Source organism: Thunnus thynnus, chromosome 20 (genome assembly GCF_963924715.1).
Source record: "Thunnus thynnus chromosome 20, fThuThy2.1, whole genome shotgun sequence".
Lineage (NCBI taxonomy): Eukaryota > Metazoa > Chordata > Actinopteri > Scombriformes > Scombridae > Thunnus > Thunnus thynnus.
Genome location: NC_089536.1, coordinates 10,417,394 through 10,441,764, shown reverse-complemented (window position 1 = coordinate 10,441,764; position 24,371 = coordinate 10,417,394). Strand labels below are relative to the sequence as shown.

General features: G+C 41.8%; 2 protein-coding genes across 4 annotated transcripts in view; one reads left to right on the top strand and one right to left on the bottom strand.

Annotated features, from left to right (window-relative positions):
- The window catches only part of dock1 (dedicator of cytokinesis 1), a 185,711-nt gene that overhangs the window by 70,349 nt on the left and 90,991 nt on the right, over positions 1-24,371 (top strand). For both annotated transcript variants that reach the window (XM_067577059.1, XM_067577060.1), the window contains exon 27: positions 2,444-2,539. In XM_067577059.1, the coding sequence (XP_067433160.1) occupies positions 2,444-2,539 (96 nt within the window). The remainder of the gene's footprint in view (positions 1-2,443; positions 2,540-24,371) is intronic.
- The window catches only part of LOC137172557 (inhibitory synaptic factor 2A), a 28,532-nt gene continuing 11,105 nt past the window's right edge, over positions 6,945-24,371 (bottom strand). The window contains exons 2-4 of one of the 2 annotated variants that reach the window (XM_067577061.1): positions 22,940-24,176; positions 16,395-16,466; positions 6,945-9,377 (exon numbers count right to left, since the gene is read on the bottom strand). In XM_067577061.1, the coding sequence (XP_067433162.1) occupies positions 9,194-9,377; positions 16,395-16,466; positions 22,940-24,171 (1,488 nt within the window). In that variant the 5' untranslated portion in view covers positions 24,172-24,176 and the 3' untranslated portion in view covers positions 6,945-9,193. Of the gene's footprint in view, positions 9,378-16,394; positions 16,467-22,939; positions 24,256-24,371 lie in introns of those variants that run through there. The other variant, XM_067577062.1, reaches the window with a different exon arrangement.

The following is a 24,371-nucleotide window of genomic DNA, read 5'->3' as shown; positions in this document are numbered from 1 at the left end:
TTGCTCAGGGAGGCAAGAGGCCATCTTCAACACCAGGAATATACTCCAAGAACATGGTAATGAGCTCTTCTTAAGCCCTAGGTATTTTAAAAACCAGTCGTTGAAGTCAATCACAGAGCCAGTTATGTAGCCAGTCACAGCCATTAATATTTTCATCATTGATTAATCTCTTGATAGTTTTTCATTAATTAATTCATTGTTTTTTTTTATAAAACTGTTCAAACAAATCTAAAAAAACGCCCATGACAAGTTTCCAGATTCCAATGTGACATTTCCAAATTGCGTGTCTTGTCCGACCAACAGTCCAAAACCCAAAAAATGTTCAATGTGCACTTACAAAAACAGAGAAAAGCAGCAAATCTTCCATATGAAACACTAAACAGCAAATGTTTGGCAGTTTTCCTTGATAAACGCCTGAAACAATGAATTGATTATCAAAAAAATGCTCGTCAACCCTCCGTCAACAGCTTTTCAACTCGTTTTTATTACGGAAATTAATTTTTCACCGGTGCACACATCCCTCATACTCACATCATCAGTCTCAGACCTCACACACACGCGCACACGATAAACACACACACAGAAACATTCAGGAGCTTCATAAGTGTGTTTCATCCTCTTCCATGCCCAGACTCCTGATGTCCTCCCTCAGGCCCTCTCAGACTACCCTCACCATTGATCACCATGGCCTGGCCTCCCACACTCCACTCTGCTAGGGATTATCCACTATCTCCCACTCGCTCTTGCCTTTCACACTCTTTCTCTCTGCGTCTCTCTCTTGTTTCGCCGCTTCCTCTTTCTCTGCCTCTTTCGTATCCGCGCTGCACGTCAACACAAACGCATCCGCGAGCTTTCAAAGATTTCATTGTGTAAATAAGGCGAGGAAACTGTCGTGGATACCGTCCGTTTTGTGTTTCTAAGTCATCAAAGAATTAATTGTGTATTTCTGAATAGAGAGATTTTTCTTTGTGCTCTGGGTTTGTGTAGGACGTTAATACAAGCCTGGATTTTTCTCTTAAAAACAGTCCGGTAATCATGTGGGTTTTGAAGAAAGATGTGTGTCACGCTTGCTGGATTGGAAGGAAATATCAGAAATTCCCTCCTCAAATCCAGCACTCCTCTGTGTGATTGTGTTAATATTTGTGTGTGCACAGACTTGCATGCATGCATACTTCAACCGCAGAAGGAGCTGCGTAAATTATTGAAAGTTTAGCTTGATGCTGCAGAGCTCGTTCTGCTTAGAAGATTCCTCCCCACAGACAGGTGAAGACTGTAAAAAAAACAAAAAAAAAAAAAACAGCCCTATGTTCACTCAAACTCACTAATAGGCGAGTAAAGGGAAATTGTCCCACTTATGACAAGGGTACAGCTGCCCCCATGGGTGTTTTCCCCTTCGAAAAGCTAAGATTCACAAAGTATAAATCATATTTGTCAGGTCTCTTAGCACACAATGTCCTCAAAGTTTCCTCAGAATTTCAAGCTTGTGAAGTCTCTTTGTAGAATGGAAGAAGTATTAATATTTCACCGACCTATTCATGAGCAAAATCAGATTTTTTTTTCGTTTGTTGTAATTCCACAAAAGCAGTAAGAAAGGAAATGTTTTTTTTTTTTATACTACGTTGTTAGTTAGAAGGATACTTCAAAAACCTGTGAGTAGATTTCAATGTTTGATAGAAAGACCAAGGACTGGGGGAACAAGCAGTCAATTTTCACTGAATATCTGTCACTGTGTGTATTCCTTGAAACTGAAGGAGGAATCCCATCTAAACCACTTGAACATTGTCAGCAAATCCGCCTTTTTTGTAGCAGTTATTGACAATGTATAGAATGTTCTTACCATTATTCCCTGGTGATGTATTTTTCTTTCTTGTGCGGATAATCCAAATTAACATGACAAGCTATGACACTCATCCGTATCACCAAGAGCCTCTCAGAATCAAGGTTTCAGGGTTTTTTCTAGTTTCATCAGTTTGCGCTGACATTTGACATCATTCGCTGACAATCATTTCTAAAGGAGATGGAGCCAGCAATTTATACATTAGTAGTAGCCTCAACAGCACAGAACGCAGTGCAACAAAATGACTCTTTTGCAGCCAACGATAAAACCTCGCTCTCCTCTTTTTGTTTGCCTTTAATGCTTTTAATACAACCTGTGCACAGCATGTGCGGTATGACTCATGTAAATAATGTCTGTTCTGTCAGATGTGTTTATAGTCATTGTGAGAAATGTAGGATATTAATAATTTCATTATAATTTGAGTAGAAGAAGCAGGTTGCGGGGAAATAGACTAAAACGTGTCACTACAAAATAAGTCTTTGAATGTAATGGTCACATGACAACTTTTTGGACTTTTCTTTGAAATGTTTGTCATGTTAGTTGTGCCATCGCCTCCTCCCGTCCTTATGTTTGTGTGTGTTGATATATATGTATGTATTTTTGCAGGGTCCCACCCAGTGGCATGTTCAGATCATCATGGAGAAGCTGCTAAGGACAGTTAACAGGACAGTCATTTCCATGGGCCGCGATTCCCCTCACATCGTAAGTCTGTCTGATTCTCTGCAACTATCAGCGGAGTACCCACAACTTACAATCTTTCCATCACACACACACACACACACACACACACACACACACACACACACACACACACACCAATTTAGAGGCTTCTGTACCACAACCAGCTTAACTCCCACAGGCCCACTGCAACTCCAATTCCATTCCAAAGCCATCATTAAAGGTAAAGTCTACCTTGGCAGAATGCTGTCACGCAACCTCAGTCTAAGAGCAGCTTTGATCTGCTCGTATCCTTCTCCAGCCCAGTTGTTTGTGTGCCGATCTGTGTGTGTATGTGTGTGTGTCTTGCTTTTGCTGTTTTATGTTTTTTTTTATGTGTTTTCCTGTTTGTGTCACTTATTAGAACATTTCTGCCTCTCTATGCTGTAATCTAATCACTGTATCCCCCTCCACCCCCGTTAGCATCCTTCTCCCAATCAGAAACCTCAGCTAGAGCTCGGTTACAATTAATGCTCGTATCAGTCATCATATAAATACGCTGTCTGCCTGATGTGCGTGGCAAAGCCTTCATCTGTTTTCATGAGTCCAAAGGGTCCAATGAATGTCAATGTCTGTATTCTTTGACATATTCTATCGCATCCTGTGATGCCTGTATTCATTAGAGCTGAATGTAGCTCGTGATTTGACTTTGACGGTGAGAGCTGGGTAATAACCGTGTACTTTTTATGCAGATTTATATTGTAAATTCCTCTGAAGGCACTTAAAGGTACTTTTATGGCTCACTTAAATACAGCTAAGTGATGAGTGACCTTTTCTCTGGACATCAGTTATGTATAATGTAAAATCATATGTACAGACTCTTACTGGTTGCCGTAGCATCCTGTCCCGTCCTGTCTCGGCTTATTTATCATATGTGTGCATCCATCCGGGAAACGGCAGGAAACGGAATCACCTGTTTAAATGGAAGCTTATCTGCTTTTATTACCAGTCACTGAGCCACACCAACAAAGAGTGATTTAATAAAGGCAACAGAAGCCAGAGTTATCACACACTAATCGTCCTGTGCGTGTATGTGAGTGTGTGTGTGTGTGTTGTGTGTCATAGTGCTATAATATGTCCGCAGCACTCATCCTTCGTCCCCTGTGTCCTCTCTTACTCTCTATTCTTCTCTTTCTCTCTCTCTCTCACACATCCTCCCTTTCTCTCTAAGTTGCAGTAAAGTGATGTTGTATCGCAGAGATTCTGAAGCTGCTCTAACTCTCTCTCTGTTTCTCGCTCTCTCTCCCTCGCTCTTTCTCTATCTATCTATCTAAAGGTAATCTAGCAATGCATCAAGCTAATTGAATAGATGGCAAGCCCTTTGTTGTGTAACAATCGCCAGCGTGCATTGCACTGCATAATATAAGGCTAATGAAGCTGTGAGTTGAGCTTAGGCCTCCTTGCTGCCCCCTTTTCTCCCAGCCAGCTGCCTAGATGGGGTCTAGGACTCCCACTTACGTACCGTCCCTCTTCAGCTAGAGCCTGGGAAGTCAGATTTGGAGAAGAGATTGTACACTGGAAGATATGTTGCCAGAACTTGAACCAGCTGCCTTTGCCGCTCACCTTTTGCTTCTAACTCTGCTGCCATTTTTCTGTGTTTTTTTTTTTTTTTTTTTCTGCTGTGGGGTTCTTTTGATCATGCATTTCAGATACGGAGCTTGCCTACCTCTTTGTCTAAAAGGCTATCAACACTCATGAAGGCAGTGCACGCAGGTCTCCTCTCTGCTGTATTATACTAAGTGCATCCATTTCAGCATCTCCCCTGTGGTGTAGGTGAAATGGCGTTTCCTGCTTCCAGCAGTGGCTGCTGAATGGCGCTAAAGCAGACCAGACTCCTTTCTGGTTAATGAAACTGCTCTACCCATGACCTCCCGTGGCCCTTATTGAAACCATCTACTTTGTATACATGTGGTGCAGCCGCCCTCTACTACACCTTACCTCACTCCCCCTATAGACAACTTGCTTCTGTTGTCCCTACTGACCCCTACTTTTCATCAGCTGCTGCCTCTAGAGCTAGCGAGCCACTGTACTTGACTGCCTTGACATTTCTAAGTACCTGCATAATATTTAGCATTAGGGTGCAGCGTGTCCTTTTAACGCAGTCGGAGTTAGAGGTCACATTAAAGATTTGTCTATTTGAAAGCACTACGACTGTTTTATTCAAACACTGTGCATGATATAGTACTTGGGACAGAAGCAACATTTGAAGCCGGTCCCTGAATTATTATTTAATGATCAATTGGGTTTGGTGTGAATTTTTAAGAGCTATGAGGCATAGTTAGTGCTGCTAGAAGTGTCGTAGCTTTCTAATCAAAGGACTGTTGTTGCCGCCTCTGGGTACTGCTGCCTACTCTGCAGGCAGATTGCACACTGCTGCTCACACAACACCGCAGCCAACCACCGACCTTGTTCTTCTGAGTGGCAGCCTCTTACATTTAGATTTATGCATTAACGTTCTACTCTGTCTCCTGCCTTTCTCTCTCCCTCCTATTTCCTTTCTCCTCTCTCCTGGCGGTGGTGGACACAGAATGTTGATGAGAACGATCACAGCGACGGCTTGGGGGCGTCAGTCTTGTCGCGTGTTGTCACTGCAGCACTACGCCTGTTAGGGACTTAGACACAGCATCGGCACGCATTTGCATCGTTGGGACAACCTAGCGGGCTGTATCTTTATACTCCGTGTCCACCCTCACACAGGTTGAGTCCTTGTGAATATATTTACGTTAGGATAGTGGCAGAACCATTTTGGCTGTCCCTGCTGAAAGTTCTACCTTTATGCCCTTGAATTACATGTCCTCTGGTTTAAGCTTCTGGATGAGCGCCGCTGATACACACGGATAGGAAGCTGCCCACTGGGAAAAATCAGTGCCTAACAGACCTGAGGATACATTGTTAACATTGCTAGAGAGTTACTGTAGTCTAAATGACCTGATGAACTTTCTCAGATTTCGAGGACGAACCAACAACAGGTTGTGCTCGTCGTTAGCTGCAGTGCTTCCTCGGTTATCCTGCCGATTTTTTCCTGCAGTGTGCAGAATGAATGGAGTGGAAAGCTGCAGGGGGACGGACTGTGTTATTGATTGACAGTATGGGGCTGACCGGCTATAGGGGCTGGAGCTTGTTCTTTGCTGCATGCACCCGCTGACCGAATATATCGCTACACAGCCGTTTCAGTGACGTCTATTCAGATCAGAAACCTCTTTGTATCTTCGGCTCTCTGTATCACTCACTCTCTTTATCTCTCTGTCTTTATCTGTTTCTGTCTAAATATTTCTCTCAGGGTCTCCTTGCTTCCCTTTTTTCTGACTCCCCCCCCCCCCCCCCCTCCCTCTTTCTCTCTCCTGCTGGCCAGACTGCTGCAGAGCTCTTACAGAAAAAGAAGCATAGTGAGATATGGCACTGCATCATAATGCCTCAAACATACACTTATCACTCACTCGCCGCACCTCTCCTCTCCTGCGCTGAAACTTAAACTGAGCATCCTCTCGGGTTTATTGACCCTGCGACAACTCATGTCAGACGTGTGCTCACTGTCAACACTTTGTGAAAACCACCAGCACTCGCATGTTGGCGTTCGTCACCCTCAAACCACAGAAGGCTGCAGTGAAAGGATGTAAGAAAAGGAGATGTGAAGCTGCACTTTGTGTCTTGTTTGTACCTCAGCACTGTGCTGTAAACATCCACCTAAGGGGAATCCCTGTGGAAATGGCCTTGCTATGGGTGAGAGGAGGAGGGGGGGAGGGGGGGCGTTGCCCTCAAGCAGCACCAGTTCCTAGAGCTTCATGCATCCATGTGAGGGTGACTCGGCAGCTGTGGGGCATTTAGTCAGAGCCCTGTCCCCAGTTTAGCTCATGGTTTCACCTCATTGCTGGTCTGTGCCAATATCCGGCAGGTCAACGTATGCGCACAAGCACACAGACGTTCCCGAAAATCCCCCTAGACGACATTAAAGTAAGGATGGGAAGGGCAAGAACTGTGCTTTGGGTGTAAGCTGTGGCTCAGAAGCGTGTTCCAAGGCAGGCTGACTTTGTGCATCAGAAGCCTTTAGCTGCTCATCCCTCTGTTCTATTCTGCTCTCGTCTCGCGCCACACTACTGCATCAAAGAGATCCAGGGCTGATTTTAAGAGTAGTTTCAACTTCATCTCCTGCTTTACATCACATAAAAAGTAGCATTGTTTTTTTTTTTTTTGCATACAGAATTGTCAAACCTTATGCACTAAATAAAATCATAATCTTAATTTGTAAAGGATCTTTTCATCCAAATTCTCCCAAAAAAATCACATCTTCTCAATTACTTATTGTGGTATCTAGCCATTTGGAGAGTTTTTAGATATCAGACAATAAGATTTCTGCCTCCATCCCAATTAATTGGAGGTGAATGTGATTTTGTTGGTGGTGCTCAAAGCAAAACTTAACATTAAAACAATTCAACAATGGTGTGTCTTTCCACTGCCTTTTTGGCACAAAGGCTTTACATGGCCAGATACCACTAGACATAAGCGAGAAAATGTTTTCCAAAATTTGGGTAGACTGACCCTTTATCTGATATTTGCTTGATGATCAGCAAATGATACTCAGTTTACCTCAGACTCTGAGAGCTCTGTAGATGTCTGTTTTTATTTATTTTTTCTTTTTTTTTTAAGAAAAACAGTATAAAATACACAGTATTGCACATAATAAATCAATTGCACTTCTTTAAGGTACAGATAAACATCTAGTTCTCTCTTGATGCTACAGTATAACTACTGAAATAAACCAATCTGGCATGTACAAGAGTGGAGGTGTGAATCACATGTAGCCAACAGAAAGCAGCATGTGGGAGCTTGTGACAGTCAAACCAGTGATATCTTGTAGATTGTTGTGACAGAAGATAAAGATGTTTCTATCATGCCCTTGAAACCACTTTGGCGCATTTCCTCTTTTGGGGCAGTGTTTTTGGCTTTGAGAGTGATTTAGGTTTTATGCTCCTGCAGGCGCTATTAACTTAATGTTTTCTTTTAGATATTGGCTGCTTTCCCACTTATTAAAATGGCATTAGCCCTATTTTATGCTATATAACAAATATTTGTTTATAGTGAATGCAAATATTATTTTGGCTATACATAGTCTTTGAACCCTGTGTGGAGTTAACTACATGAGTTTTTACTGAAGTCCAATAGATGGGAAGAGATGAGCAGGAGCTCGTAATTTAAAAAAAAGGAAAAAAAGAACCAAAAGGTCATCGTTCTCTTTAAAAATTGTTTCTTGAAAAGCTAGAAAATATCCTGCAAAATCCGAGGGTTGTAAAAAGCATGCAAGGCTACACGCCTGCCACCCTGCACTGTAGAAGCCCTGGTTGTGATCAGAGGTGGCACATTCAGTCATTCTGGCTTGGTTTCAGTAGCTAATGTAGTAGCTGATGCAGGATACTGCAGCAATACAATCACAGCTATCTCCTGTTACCCCTCACATGTGCTGAGAACCAACATTGTTTATTATACTTGGTGTCATGGCTGAAACAATAGGAGGATCTTTTTTTGTGTGTGTGTTGAGCCACAACTTTCTATAGTTTTATACTGATGAAGTTTGACTGTATGGGTTCCTTTACTTCAGGGTATTGAGTTTTAATGACTGTATGCACTGTGAGATTAGTAAGAACTTAGTTTGATGCTTGAAAAGGAATCTGAAATAATTTAACCTTTTATGCACTGTAGTTTTTGAAATACACAGCCCCCTTTACTGCAGCTCAATAAATATATTCCACTAAACCTTAAGGTGAATGTATATAGATATATATTTATATAGAAAAAAGTACATTGACGTCTAACTTTGCAAATGTTATTAAGAAAATAAGTGTTATTTATTCATTCTTTACTTCAAAGTCAGTTGATTCAAGGAGACATTTTAGCGATGGATAGAAAGTTGATCATAGAACTCCAATAAACATCTCTGCTTTCTTTGTCCATTAGGTCTCTTCTTCAGATATTATGAAAGTCTTCATTCTGGTATGTTAATAGGTGATCTACACATGTGAGTTAATACTCAAAATAGTTTCTTTTCCATTATTCTGGAGAAAATGTATCCTGAACAGTGTTAATTGTGCTTTGCAGTACGGTGATATGCTGTTGATGTAGACCTCAGGGCATCGTGGTTGAATTGCCAACCTCTCCTGGAGGCTGGGAAGATAGACAAAGTCCCAACTGGTGAATAGAAATGTGACGGTCACTGAACCATTATCATAGAATAGGACCCCGTAGACGTCTGCTAGAAAAATATATGCAAATAGATAGAGGAAAATGAAATTTCGTCTTCTCACCTTGCTGATTTCCAAATATGTTGCCCTGGTGTAATTTCACACCCTGTTTGAAGAAATATGTTCAAAATAACTCTGAATCCATTTTGGTAAGCTTGACATTTTAAATTTTCCATGGAATCCACACTCGTGTCCCACATTACACATCCTGTCATCTCTGAGAAGGGGGTTCCAGTGGTGGAGCTCTCCATAACTACAGGTTACCGGGTCTACAAAAAGCCAAAGAGATGTGACTCGGAAAAAAAAAAACCAAACAAAGAAAACGATGAACCAAAATTTTGACGACAAGATGGACGCATTAAATCCTGTGCATCGGTAGACGAGGAGGAGACAGTCCTGTGTTTTTTCACAGAAACCAAAGTTTCCAGCGAGCGTGCTTCTTGGAGTCAGGTTTGGACTTGCGTTTCGGGGTGGAGGTGAAGGCCTCCTGGGGGAAAGACAAGGGGGCGAAGTGGGCGTCCTCCGTAGGGCAAAGCCTCTTCATTAGCGGCTGCAGCTTGTCCTCCTGCTGCTTGAAGTCTAGCTCCACACTGCAAAGGGACACAGATATTTTTATCATATATTTTATAGTATTATAGTTGGAAGCATTCCTATTTTCTGATCTGCTTCTGCTTGTAGCTGAAGCCCAACCACTACCTTCATGTGTGTCACATCAAAAACCCTTCCAGAAAACCTCAACAAGTGTAATACTTGTCCTTCAAAGGAACACTTTTATTGTAAAACATTTGCAGATTCCATCAGAATGAATGAAATAGTGAGTAATTTCTTTTAAAAAGAGAAGGTCAAGGCAGTAGAATGGTGATTATAGCACGACTATGTTATTGTACTTATGGATTAATACTATGGAAATGTGAATTATTCCTCCCTTATGTTGAGCCAGTCTGCAGTACCTGCTTTTACTTGATAAATCTTACCGTGTATATTTTCCCTTCATCAACACCGAAACCGCTCAGGTTTCTTTTCTCCTTCATGCTTCTTTTAATCTTGACATGTTTTGACTGCCACACTCGCCCGTCTAACCATATTAAGTATCTTCGTCGTGGCCTGTTCTCACTTGACCCCTGCACAGGCATCTGTCACAGCACTGCTCAGCCTGGCAGAGTGACCTACATTTCTCTCTTTTTTTACTTCATCCTTATTTCCCATCCTTTATTTTCGATTGTATCTGGCTGCCCACTTTGGCTGCCGCTGTCGTTTTTGTTATTTGCATTCTTATCGTGATTCATTAAGCTAGAGGGAAGCCCATTAGTATTTTACCCAGTGAGGAGTGCTGGGTCACTGGAGGGGGGTGTTGAACCAAAGATCATTTGCTTTACTAAAACTGAGATCAGAGCATGGGTATTGATGCGAGCCTTTTAGGATTTTAGTTTATATCATGTTGCTTTGATCCCTGCATAATATTAAAACATCAGCAAAAGGTAGCAGGAATAATTTGTTGGATTTTTTTTTATATATACACACAAACAGAGTCTTTTGCTTCTCAGTTTACTCCACATTCCCTTGGGGTGTTAGGGGATTTATCTCTACCAGCCATCATTGTAATCCCACACCCGCGCACATCTGACTACTAGGTTCTGCTAAGTGAAACTCAGATTACAGCCTCAGCTGTGGTAAGTGTAGAGGGACTTTAATCTGCTAAAGCTTCCTCGCACTTTGGACCTTGTCAGTCTTTAACCTCTCTCCCCCATTCTTGCTTTGTCTCTCTTTTTTTTACTTATTCACACTCTTTTTCTGTAAATGTTCCTGCTCAGGAGAAGTGTGCATACAAGGGGGAAAAAAAAAGAAAGAAACTTGTCTATTCGCTGTCCCACGCCCCAACCTCTTGCTTCACCTCATTCATTGCCATGAACACCTCTCACCTTCCCTTTCGCTGCACTTTTAAAACATCTGAGCCTTTATCATCGTCTCCTTCATCCTCTCTCCGTCTCTCCCTGTTTCACATTCTCACCCTGCCTTCCTTTTTGTTCCCTTATCATCCCCGGGTGTGAATGTGCTCTTCCTGACTGTCCTCACTGTCCCTTCACAGTGTCTGTCCTACCAAGGATCACTCTTGTAGCTATGGTAACCAGCTTGCCACCATGTTGGAAAACATCCTTATGCTTGTACAAAAAGAGATATCTTCCCCCAGCAGAGTCATGCAGTAGGACAGCCTTGCTGCTCAGTAATTTCCATATGTTATAATGTAATCAGCTCTTCAGCCTCTGGCAATGCTTAATTGATTTTTATAGCCTCGCACAATAGATAGGAAATTTTTTCCTCCCTTTAAATACCCATTCTTTTGTTGATTATTTTTTTTTACTATCTATTTGCACTGCACATTGTTATTCAAAGAATGTTTTACCATGAGATAGTTAGTTTAATGATCAGCTGCACTTACCCTTTTCTGAATTAATTGGAAGACATGCAAGCTAATGACAAAATTGAACTGATGGGACATAACTGTCATCCATTGTGAACAATGGTACCCAGTAGTGGGGACCTCCCTAATCAACTTCCGTAATCACAGCCACTTAAATCCATCTCCCTGTTTTATCAGCATATTAGCCCATATGAATGCAATGTGAGGAAAATGAGATTACAGGCTTTCCGCGTCAAGACGTATCACGACCCAATGCCTGTGGTCTTGAAATAAGTGGAATGCATTTCAAATCAGCTTTTCTGCACCATCCTGTCTGTCTCATTTTCTTTCAGTCCAGCCTTTTGCTTTGTTTGTCTCTCATGCTTGCTGGCTGACTTTTTTTTTTTCTCATCCCTCCCCTCTCCCCACCTTTCTCAGCAACAGATATTACATCACCTGGCAAGATAGAATGAATTGCAATAATCTTTTCATCCCTTTCTCTCCTATTCTGTTTCAATGTCATGCACATTGTATTAAGCACCGAGTCCCCAAGTTCATTTGAACACACACTGTTAGCTGTTAGTAGGAGATAACACATTCTGAAGAATCAGTGAGACAGAGAGAAAGTTACTGACAGAGGATGAAAGAAAGACACACTGTTTTCAAGATGGTTCAGAATGAGGAAAGTGAGACCAGACAATGACAAGAGACTATAGCAGTTTGTGTATTCTGTTTGAAGTCCATGTCCATAGATTGACTACAGCACTGTATTGATCTGGTACTGTTGTTATGCAAAGGATGGACTTTGAGATGATGCCATGTATTCTTGAATAAATTGATTATACTGAAGAGCGCATGGCTGGCTCCTTACTGGGTTGTGTTGAAATGATTTATGGATCCATATGTCCACTCTGGTGATAAGACCAACCACATTGCAAACTTAAGAGTTCAGCCCCAGGCACAAAGACACAAACATACTCCCAAAAAAATCCTAATAGAGATCACAGACAGTTATTCTTCCTACGTATACTGTGTGTTCCTTCGTGGTTCTGCTTTCTATCCTGTGTTCCTCCACCTCCAGAGAGGTTGTTTTCATGGAGATCTAAGTAATTAGATTGCTATTTAATCCTCCTGCCTGTGTGAATACTACTGCTATATTTGATTCTGTGTCCAATCAACACGATTTACCATGCCAAGCGAGTCTCTTCAAGGAGAACTCATGTCAATTTAACAATCAATTTAACCCTTTTATCAAGTTGAAACCCTGCCAGACCCGGCAAGGTTCGTCACAAAAAAAACCAGACTCCTATTTTGTATTGAGTTTCTGTTTTCTGCACTTCCTCCGCAGATGAAGCGTTTCAATTGATTGTGGCACTTCTAGGAAGCCAAAATGTGGGGTTTTCATATTAATATAATGCCTGTTTGGAGACAGCTGTCATTGTGCGTGCATGATCAGCCCCGACGACCAAGTCAAAGAACAAATCTGACCTGACTTTGTCTGTGATAGTTTTATGTAATATTCAATCAGTTTCTTTTTTCTGGGGGATTTTCAAATAAGAAAAATCTAGATAAGACAGATATGTTGGACATCTCGCTGACACATACGCATAATTGGCTCGTATTCAAACGGGCGCACTTGATGATAGTTTTTATTGCAGTCTGTATTTTACATATTTTAAACCTTCATTGAGAATTCAGGTCATGGTGATATATAAATGAAACACCTTTTTCCAGCACACCAGTAATCAGTATAGGTACCCTCTGAGCTGCCAGGAATATCCTGACAAAAAGAGCCTTAAAATGGAATTGCTCATATGTTTTCAAATTTAGACTTGTTATCACACTGCAGTTTGTCCTCACATATTCGGAGGCACGGTTAGCGAATGTCTCCAGAGTTTTGCGGAGGCTGGCACAGCAGGGCAAGCACAGTTGGTCTTTACTCATGCAGGCACCGCAGAGATATAGGATAGGTAGACCAGAGGGAGCTGGGCCTTCTCTTCCCCAGGGCCAAATCACACAGAGTTAGCATTAAGCATGGTGCTGACTAATTTATAATACCAGGCGAGCTCCCATCTCAGCAGTCTGTCCTATTTCATCCATCCTTTATTCATACACCCAACCCATTGTCCCTTAATCCCCCCATACGGTGTTGTGCTCTTCCAGTGTCCTTCACATCATGTGTCATAACTCACTTCGTCTTGCTGTCATTGAATGGTTGTCGAAGCGTCCATACTTGTTGTCGACCCTGCAGCTACGGGGTGGTGGTGGTGGGGGGTTGCTGTCACGATTTAAACGCACTCTTAGCACTTTACGAGATGATGTACCTCCCTCAAACATCAGAGGGAACACAGCAGTGGCCCTGCTCCTTCGTTTTTAGGAGACGAATGAAGTTTGGCCAGAGGCTTATCAGTTATTGAGAGCAGTAGATGGAAAATGATTTAAATGGCTCTTCAGAGGTGAAATGCTGACTGAGTGGAACAGCAGTGTCCACTAAAAACAGTTTTATTGATCACCTCTCACCCTCCTACTCTTTAAATCTCTTTTCTTTCTCGTCTTTCTCCTGTCCTGTCCTTTTTTGACTGTTGGAATCATCAAGTACCGAACAGAAAAAACAGCCAGACACACATATGCACATACAGCAACACAGGCCTGAATTAGAGCTGTAATGATTACTCGATCAGTCAATCAACAGAAAATTAATCACCAACTAGTTTGTTAATTGATTAATTGTTTTAAGTGATTTTTTAAAGATCCCCTCCAGACATGTTTTAAGATGTGTTAAAATACTCTACTTTGAATAATAATTTGTGTCTGACATGGTTTTTACAGAAAAAAAAGTCTACTCTTTCTCCCTCATTAAAAATTCCAGAATCTATGAATATGCAAATATTGTTCACTTCAATAATTTAACTGCTGGACACAAGATGTCTTCACTGAAAAGTCCATTCTCAGTATATGTGCACTGGAGGCTTCAAGTTCCCACATCTTACATCATACTGGGCCATGATTGGCTTCCAAACTAGTTGTGATGACAGAAATCACGGTTATAGGTACACACTTTAAGCTCTCGACTTAAGGTGAAGAGAAACGTTCTCCCTCTTAACAGATGAATGTGAAAATAGCCTTCTGGTGTCAGACTCAGCACATACATTATTCTGCACAGTGAAGCTCAAAAGTGCAACTCAAGTGACAAGAAGAAAAACACATTTTTTAGTGGAGGAGGACTGTTAAGAAAAAAATACTAAAATTCTCTCATTCCAGCTTCTTAAATGTCAGTGTGTTCTCTTTTCTTTAGTCTTCTGTGATAATAGACTGAATACCTTTAGGTTAAGGACTGTGGGCTTTGGGAAACAGTGATGATGATTTTTCACCGTTTTCGGACATTTTATAGACCAAGCAACTAATAGATTTATGGAGAAAATAATTAACAGATTAATTAACAATGAAAATAGTTGTTAGTTGCAGCCCTAGCCTTTACTAATTATTTTTGTTATATGATTTAAACTACGGATTTTAGCCATGCTAGCATTGTTGCTTCCGAGATGACAATATCATTCTGTAGGTTGGTCCATCGCTTTGGTCAACACTGAAATATCTCAACAACTATTGCAGGGATTGCTGTGAAATTTGCTGCAGAGATTCAAGGTCCCTAGGGAATAAATTCTACTAACTTTCATCTAGTGCCACCATCAGGTCAAAATTTTATATTGTCCAATTCTTTGATTTATGACCACAGACCTGCAAAACTAATAACATTAGTTGTCATTAATGGGATTCAATTACAGCAATGTAAAACGGAAGAAAGCAGCAAATCCTCACATTGTTTTTGTCGCTTTTTTGCTTGATAAGCTACTGAAACTGTTATCAGTTATCAAAATTAATGCAAGTTAATTTTCTGTCGATCAACCAATCGATTAATCAACTACTTGTTACAGCGTCTTTTCTCATTCATAAACACACAAAGAAACCTCAGCAGTAAAGTACATACACATAAGCCGTTATGAACTCCGGACCATTCACACACGCAGCACATAGCAGGAGATTGTCTGCGTCAGACATGTTCTCACCTACTGGAAATACTCCGTTTGGTTTAGCGAGGGATGAAGGCAGGACATGACGCAAAAAGTATGCTACGGTTGTAATTCAGCATTTTTAAGCTTTTAATCAGAAATAAAACAGCTTTTATTGTACGAGAAATCACAGGAAGTCCTCTCTCTCGTTAGCGTTAGCTTCACAGCGGAGCGTTTAGGCCAGCACCAGTCACATGTGTAAAATAGCAGCTGTGGATGAAAGGGGAGTTGACTGCAGGAAGTCAAAGACATATTTAAGTTTATGTTCTGCTTGTTAAGCGTCTGTTTGATAAATTGCTTGTACCGTCTCCCTTACTGCCAGATTTTGTTGCTCTTATAGCAGCGAGAAGTTGGAGGTCGCTCGCTTTGAATTCTCTGGAGAATATATTGACACATGGGCTCAATCGGACATTACACGGACTTTGTGCTACAGCACCGGCAGGGTAAAGTCCATTTAATGTCCCGTTCAACTGATTTGGATATTTGTGTTCACATATGCAGCTTCTCTGGATAATGTCCAGAAAATTTCAGGGTTGCAGTGCATGTGTGAAAAGGGCTATAGTTACACACACACACACACACACACACACAGAGACACACACCGTCATAAGAAGATAACTATTCACCCTGGTAGACTAATGACTTAAGACTCACGTCTGCTGGTTGTCACATAAATTGAACTGAATTTGAAAGTATGCAGAGGCTCAGTTGGCTTGGCAACAGCACACAGTGATGATATTTCGTGATGTTTGGACGGTAATTAATTTCACCTTTCGTGTCCCTGTGCTCACTCATTTTACATAGTGTATCCTCTCTACTTTTCAGCTGTGTGCCCTTTGTCTCTAAATCTAGCTAACCCTACACCTGCTAAGCACCCTTCAGTGAATAAAGGGATGTGAAGGGACAACGGGGGAGCCAGACAAGATGTATAGATTCAGAGAGAGAGAGAGAGAGAGAGAGAGTGGTGTGTAAATGTCACACGTCCCCATGTTCTCATTAACAGCATCCACATTAGTCTTGCATCCCCTATCCCTTCCCCTCCACTCTCCTGTCCCCTTTCCACCTGTTCACTTTCCCTCAAGGAGAAAGGACAGGGCACATTTGGATCATCATGTCTTTGAAGAGAAATGACCACTAACCTGTAAATAATGCATGCGCTGTTCCGGCATGTGTCACAGTTAGCCGTGTCCTGTCCGGTTCGATAGGAGAGTCTGTGGGGAAGATAAGAGTCGTGAATGAGTAATTACAGGACTTGTTAAGCTGCTCCCTCACACCTTCCTTTCTCATCTTGTTTGTCATCCCTCGTTAGCAGGACTGAAGTAAATGAGGGTGATGAGGAGTCACGCTGCCCTCCTGAGTGGCCTGTGTCCGGCAGCCGGAGCAGAAAGAGCACGGTGTCAGCCATTAGCTGTGGTTGACTGATTGGAGGTCAGATAAGGCAAAGTGGTGTGTAGGATGAGTTTATGGGCTGCGCTGAAAGGTAGTTTTATCAAGGACTTATGTCAGGATTGTTAACATAACTTTAGAATTACATAAAGTTCCTTGGGCTGATTATTTTCAGTACCAATTAATCTCTTGATTATTTTTTTTATACAAAAGTGAGAAAATTGAGAATGACAATTTCCTAGAGCCTAATGTAATGTCTTAAAATGGCTTATTTTATCCGAACAAGAGTGCAAAACCCCAAAGCATTCAGTTTACAATTATATAAAATGTGGAAAAGCAGCGAATCCTTTAACCAGTGAAGGTTCGGCATTTTTGCTTAAATGTACTAAATGATTAATTTCTTATCAGAACAGTTCTTGATACATTTCCTCAACTAATCAAGTAATTGACTAATTGTTTAAACACTATTTGTTTTTCCACTGTTAGTCTTAATTTATTCTTTCATTGTTGGTATGAGCAACTCCCAACTTTTCCCTAATATCAAACCTATTTTCTCACACTTGAGATTCCCACCATTGATTAATCCATTCTGTACAGGATAGTTTTATACAGCGTCGATATGAGTTATCTTCAGTATGAACATGTTTATAACCTGGAAAAATTGAGAATCATTGGAAAAAAATAAATGGGTCCTGTAAGCAAATAAAATTTTACAGTTTTGTTTAGGACAGCAGCCCTTCGGCTTTATACTGTGAGTCCCTCTTCATTCCATTGTGATATTGATTCACCAAATTCACATTCAAACCCATCAATATCCTATTATATCATATCCTGTGTGTCCTCATATTGTTCCATCATCAGTTGTCTCTGGGATGAAATATTGTCATAACGGCTCTCAAGGGGCATCTTAAGACCAGGTGTTGACCCTGAATGGAACTATTTGGCTACATGCTTCAAAGGCTCAATGGCTTTTTTTATTGGATTAGCATGTGGAAATGTGCGTATTGATTGACAGTAAGTGTTTCTTCTTGTAATTAATGACATTATTACAATGGACACATTGTAGACTCGCTTCACCCATGACATGGACAAGAAGGAAATCCTTTGCTGGTTGGTTTTTATGGTTATGAACTGCGCTGGTGCACTAACAGAAAGTGATCTCGTAAACCCAGTACAAAATGTCAAGCTTCTTGCAGCTGATATTTTCCCAGGTATCGTCCTACATCAACCACTCTCTTTTGCAATCAGACGGGGTCACACCGAACTACCTAATATAACCAATTTCCTACTGGAGCAGTTTTAGTCAGATGGAGGCATTTGTAGTCATCACAAGCATTATTACTCCTTCCACAATCAATTTCTCAACCTCTTGTGTTAATATCACCTTGGTAGACAGGTATGAACCCGTGTAATTGACTTAGTGAAGAGTACACTGTGGGGTCAATTCAACCAAAATACAAAGGGCATATTCTCACTAACCACAGTGGTACCCAGCCATGGAGATAGTTATAGTTTTATTTGGATAATCTATAGATCCCACTGTGAACAGCTTTATTCAAAGTACTCGCTACCAAACACATTTTTAATGTAATTTTCAATGCACCACAAAGGAAATTCAACTCATCTCCACTGTACTGGGTAGGCAGCAGAAGTTTCAGAGATAGATATCCAAAAACCTTAGCAAGTAAAACAAAAACTATCCTCATCGCTTTTTTGTAAGGTGATTAAACACTGTCATCGGGTTTCTGAAGATTGTATGCAACACTCCTCCTAAAGCCAGTGGATATTTCTCCTAATTAGGGGTCTAAGCAGCGAAGCTGATGGAACCCTATTGTTTTTTTTCTCATTATTATTATTCTTTCTCCACTAAAAGTGTTTGTGCAACAAAAAATGTGAGACCTAGAAACACCAAAATTGGCAGGTGGGTTGCAAATTCCACCCAATACTCAGGCACATAAAATGACACTCATTGACCTTAAGGTGGTGCTATAATAATGAAGTTTATGTTTTCGCAATTATCTCAAACAGCTTAGCCATAAAAGTTAAAATTCTTTTATCATTTTAATCACAAGTGATCTACATCTTTGCTCCACTGGTCTTCTGCTCAAAATGTCAACTTTTTCTCAATTTTCTCAAATCATCCCAAAACTTAGTCAGGATCATCTGCAGACTTCACTGATCTTAAGTTGTTAAAGAAATTCCGATATTTCAGTCTGTTTTGAAATTATACATTTTTAAACCTGTGTCTTTAAGCTCAATTTTACATAAATGCTCAAAATTGAAATCGCCTTAAGCTATTGTAACCAAACTTGGTGGTCTTAGCTTTATGTCGCAGTACTGGGATATTCTGCCACTAGGGGGCACCAAAACTTTTTGTAAAACTTTTTATCTCTCATAATTGACTGCCCATTTTTTCCTGAAATTCTCAATATATGATCCAATGTCATGTCCCAGTCAGCAGGTGTCACTCCTCCTCTCTCAAGCTCTCTCAACCTCTGGGAGTTAAAGGCATAAGGGACCGCTTTTTATTAAAAAAAATGTACAAAATCGCTTTGATATACTGATCACTGGCAAAATATTTCACCATGGTTAAGTGTTACAGATCATTAAGTCATTCAATCTCTTTGACTTCAATGCAGTACTTTACTAACTGTATGCTGAACTAAGTTAATGTTTAGTGTCAACTGCTAGCAGCAAGACCTGTCTTGTCCTGATGGTCTAGTGGTCTAAACAAATTCCCTGTAACTGTAAGGTCACCTATTCAAATCCAGGCACCAAGGTGTTTGCATCGTAGTGTTTCTGCCCATCTGTTGTGAACTCTTGTGGTTCAAAAGTTGTATAATACCTGTATATCACATTATGTGCCTGGACCCCACTTACCGCCACTTGCAGCAATATTTGTGGTTAATATGCAAACTTCCACATTTACTTCTTGTCTCTGATCTTTGCAGTAGCAGAAACACTTTTCTGTTCTTCCTCAGGGATTCTTGTCACGCTGCCCATAAGGTGCGGCACCAATAAAAATTAAACCGCTATCATAAATTTACCCTCCTTATCTACTCCTTTCTGTCCTACATGTTCTGACAGGTATATTAGAGGTGTTGATACCAATATTGTTATTTAAGGCTGTAGCAGAATGAGGTAATGGGGAGAGTCTGAGAAGACGATGGGTGAAGTGATAAGGGGAAGTTTACTGGAAGTTTGCAGCTTGGATTAATTGTAATCCAAAGGGGGTTGCCAGTGGAGAGGAGTTGACAGTGCAGTGCAGTCAGGAAGGTCAAGGCCTCCCTCACTTTCCAAACAGATGAGCCAATTGATAAGCAGCCGATGGGGTGCATGGGCAACTGGATGACGTCCTTGGAACAACTCACCCTTATTCTCCCTATCTCTCACCCTCATGCTGTCTAGATCTCTTTCTCCTTCCATCTCTGGTCCCTCCCCGCCCCTCTTTCACACTGAGTTGATAAGAAAAAATAGGAGAGCAGAGCTCATTTCGGCTGGCCTCCCTTGGGAGAGTGAAGCCAAAAGTGCCATTAACATTATATTTATACACCCCCCCCCTCCTTTGTGCTCCTAGGTGCGCCCTCCCAAAGGTCATTGAGTGGGTGGGAGTCCAAAGACATAAAAACATGCACACATACACAGTGTTAATAGACAGGCTAGCAACAAGTTCCCATGAGTGTGATTAATTGGGTCTGGCTTGCCAACACTGGCTGATGATACAGCAAATTTATTCCAGGGCTTTGTGCTGTTGGATGCAACCAATAATATACTCTAGGACTGCATCGCACCCTTCACACTATGTTATATGCCCTGGGCAGAGCTGAACTCAAGGGATATACATTATGTGTGCGTGTGCTTGCATGCATATAGGAAACATCCAATCAGATTCAGCAGTTTTAATCAGTTCATTTTCAGATTCAGGGTCAATTTTTGATTAATTCAGCAACTGTGTTGTGATGGTTTGCTTTCAGTTGAAATGTTGATACGCTTGTCATTTCATGTAACTCTGGTTCACACATCTGACTGGTTTCTTTTCCATAGAAACACTGACTGAGGCTCGTAGTTTCTATGTTGAGGGTCAATGAACATGACATCTGACACAACGACTAGTCTCTGGTTGAAATAGTTATTTGAGCTTGGCAAATTTGAACTGTGGTTCTACAGTTTGTTTTAGCCAATGAAAGATTCCACCATTTTTTACAAAGTACCAAAGCCTTTTTTCTCATTTCCTATGTCTTTTTTTTTTCTTGGATATTGTTTCACACAAGGCTCGGCACATTAGCCTCAGGATTTTTAATGTTTGACTGAGCAGCGTGTCATGAACATGTGTAGTGATGAATGCTCACAGTGTTGCATTTCCTTCCATGAAAAATGAATGTCATACAGCATAAGCAGTTATATATCAGATGTAATTGTACTCTCAATTCACCTATAGCCCATGGGCACTCCTATTTGTTGTGTCAGTGACATTTATGTAAGGGGAGTATGGAACTAATGTAGTGCGACTAAAGCAGAATTTTTGCTTGGCTTGCTAAAAATCCAACTTTGGAAATTGGAAATATGAAAAAAAAAATATGGAAAAGATGACTGTGCTTATATAGAAAAGCAGAGGTTCAGGTGGGCTCATGTGGATTACAAGAGGCTTATACTGTTCAGTGACTTTCACTAAATGTAGGCCTTTGTAATTAAAGTATAGAACACAATGTAGTTGTTTCTTTATGTATGTGACCAGATGGCCCCATTAAACACTAGTCACTAATTTTTATCTACAAATTAAGCCTCTAATCGGCTCTTCTTTCTCCTTGTCTCTCTCCCTTGCTCTCCTCTCCTCCCCTCTCCTCCCACACCTGCCACTTAAGACACATCTGATAAACCAGGTGCTCGGCACCACATAGAAGATGGCTCCCCATGCCGCACCACATGTCCGCTTACTTTTTCACTTACAGAACACTTCTATGAGTTTGGTGATAAGGAGATTAAGGGTGTAAGATTGAAGGGGGATAACTGCCTTTTCAGATGCTGTAAACTCAGACAGTTGTGAGATCTGTTCCTTGCTCAAGCCTTGTTGAAATGGAGTTTTACCCTATACTTCAGTCAAGTTGATATTGAGAGTTGCTTTCATAGACTTTGAAGCGTTTGTGGTTGTATACTCCTTGCTTATAAGCTTGACAGGCATGTGTATGTGTGTGTGTGTGTGTAAGTCCCACAGGTTTTTGGACTCTAGGTTTGTATGATGTTGATTATATGGATTTTCTCGCTCCGTACCTCGACACAGTGCTGGTCAAAAGAGATAGGAATCTGATTGCTGAGCCCCAGCAATTCACTCAACAAATTGGCCATTTTGTTTGCCTCTTCCCTTTGGATAGACAATCCTCTATTTCAGCAAGCTAGATGCTATCTGCAACCCTTTTGTATATACTCGGTATCCATTGGACAGTAAATGGCTTTTTCACAGGCCATGGCTTTTTCAAAGGCCTTGGACTTACTAGATAAACATCGTGGTGTATAGCTTGGTAAGGCCAATTGTTAAATGTCTGGTTTAATATATTGCTTAAGCAGTAAAATAAGTAAAGTGTCACTCAATAATGTGTTGTCCTCCTTATAATGATATTCATTTTTTCAGCATCATCATAATTCATTTCCCCACACCCACATATTCAAAATGTTTTAGCATAATTATTTCTAAACAAAAATACTGGTTGTACAGGCTTCATTACTGATAATATTGATCTCACACATATGGTTTTTAAGTAGCACATCCACAGTGGCAGTGACTTATATGACAGGTCATCTAACCACTTGGGCCAAATAGAGTGAGATGATTGGTCTGCACATTAGCTCTGCATCTCCACCATATCTGGAGGAAAGTCATCACAGGAGGATATTGTGCTATAATAGCACTCTAGGGCACATCCAGGTGGAAGCCGCATTATTCCAGCTACATGCCACTGTGATCTCTTTTCAACACTCTTTGGGTGGTTCAGTCAAGGCTCTGTCAAGTAGCTGTCACACATGCAAGCTTGTCCCTATGATCGAGAAATAATGTGACACATCAAGAGGGTACTTGCTGAATCATGAATGTGTTCTCTGTCTCTGATGTTTCCTTGGCTTAACCCCATGAGTACCAGGGCCTTTTCTTTTCTCAGTGAGGTATACACATTTTAAATTTGGGAAAAAGAGAGCACTGGTATCTGATCGATTCTCTGTATTATCAGGTACCGTGAGTTGAAGTATTGGGAGAAATAAAGCAGTGTATCCCTAGTATAAAGCACAAGCTATAAGTGAGATGTCTTACCCTTCTCTGTGGGCTTCCCCCTTCTCCAGTTCCTGTATGACCCCCAGAAGCACCTTGATGGTCTCTTGGCTGGAGCTGATGAGGTTTTCCATGGCCTGGAGCTGTGCTTTAACATCCCCGTCCTGATTCATAGGCACTATTTGCTTGCAGGCCTCCTGTGTTGGGTCAGGCTGTGCCCCCCTAGCCTCACCACCTCCGCAGGGTGACAGAGGCTCCTCCATGCCTCGCAGAGGCCGGGCAGATAATTGTCCTGTGTGGCACTGTGCCTGTGTTGTACAGCCTCCGCCGGCACGTGGCAACGTCTCACTCTGCAGCCCGTTGAGCTGAAGGCTTTTCTTCCGCTTGCTCCGCACAGACGGACTGTCCAGGCACTCCACCTGTGTAAGGGAGTTCCAGGCGATGGGGCCCGTAACCTTGGAGGCCCTGTCCGGCAGGGTTCGGGACGAGCCCTCCTCCAGATTGAGCAGCTGCCTCTTGGCCGAGCGATCTGTATCCACCTCCCTGTGTTGTAATCCTGTCCTGGCTTTGGACGGGACACTGCAGAGCTGGTACTCTGCCTGTGCTCCAGCTCCACTTCCTCTCGGTGTGTCTGCAAGGCAGTCTGTGTCTGCAGAGCAACTGAGCAGCAGAGCGTCAGAGCACAGGCCATCAGGTGCAGTGTGCTGCTCCACTGTGGCAATGCACTCATTAGTATGGAGCAGAGCCCTGGTCCTCCGGACTCCACTCCCCCCGCAGGCTCCCTCCTCCTCCTCCTCATCTAAACCCTGCTCAGCAGCCTTGGACTGCTTCACCTCCATGACAAAACCGTTATTCTGACCTTTATAAGTTTCCACGGCCGCCACGTGTTTAAAGGTGTGGCCTTTCTTGCGCTCAAAGGGGAAGGTCTGATAACGTTTCTTCAGGTCAGGGGACGTCTGCACGCCTGTGCTCCTCGTGACATTTGGGATGGATCTGCGGGCAGGGACGGTCATGTACTTGCGGTATGCCACCTTGTATGAGATCGGCTTGCCACCCTTCCCCACTGCCTGCAACTCCGCCTCCCTTTGCTCGTTCTGTGCCTCACAGATATCCTTGAAACGCACTTGCAGGGCTTTATTTCTCTTCCTCACCTGTCGACTGGCTTCCAGGGAATACTTCACCTCCAGTGCCAGTGACGTGGAGGGCAAGGGTGCTGCCTCCGAGTCAGACTCTGAGTTGGTGAGCATGCATTTGCCACCCTCCTTGCTCACCATTTTTCCTGAGAGGCATGGAAAAAGACGTTATATTAATCACCGGTAATGAATGGCTTAGACATAGACCCTTGCCTGACTATTACATCCCACTCGACAGAACACACACGCTCTCTAAGCTTAGGATGAAAGGAGGAACCTGTGTAGTTATTTAATGATTATTAACACAATGAATATTAATGACACTTGTCCATTATGCATTC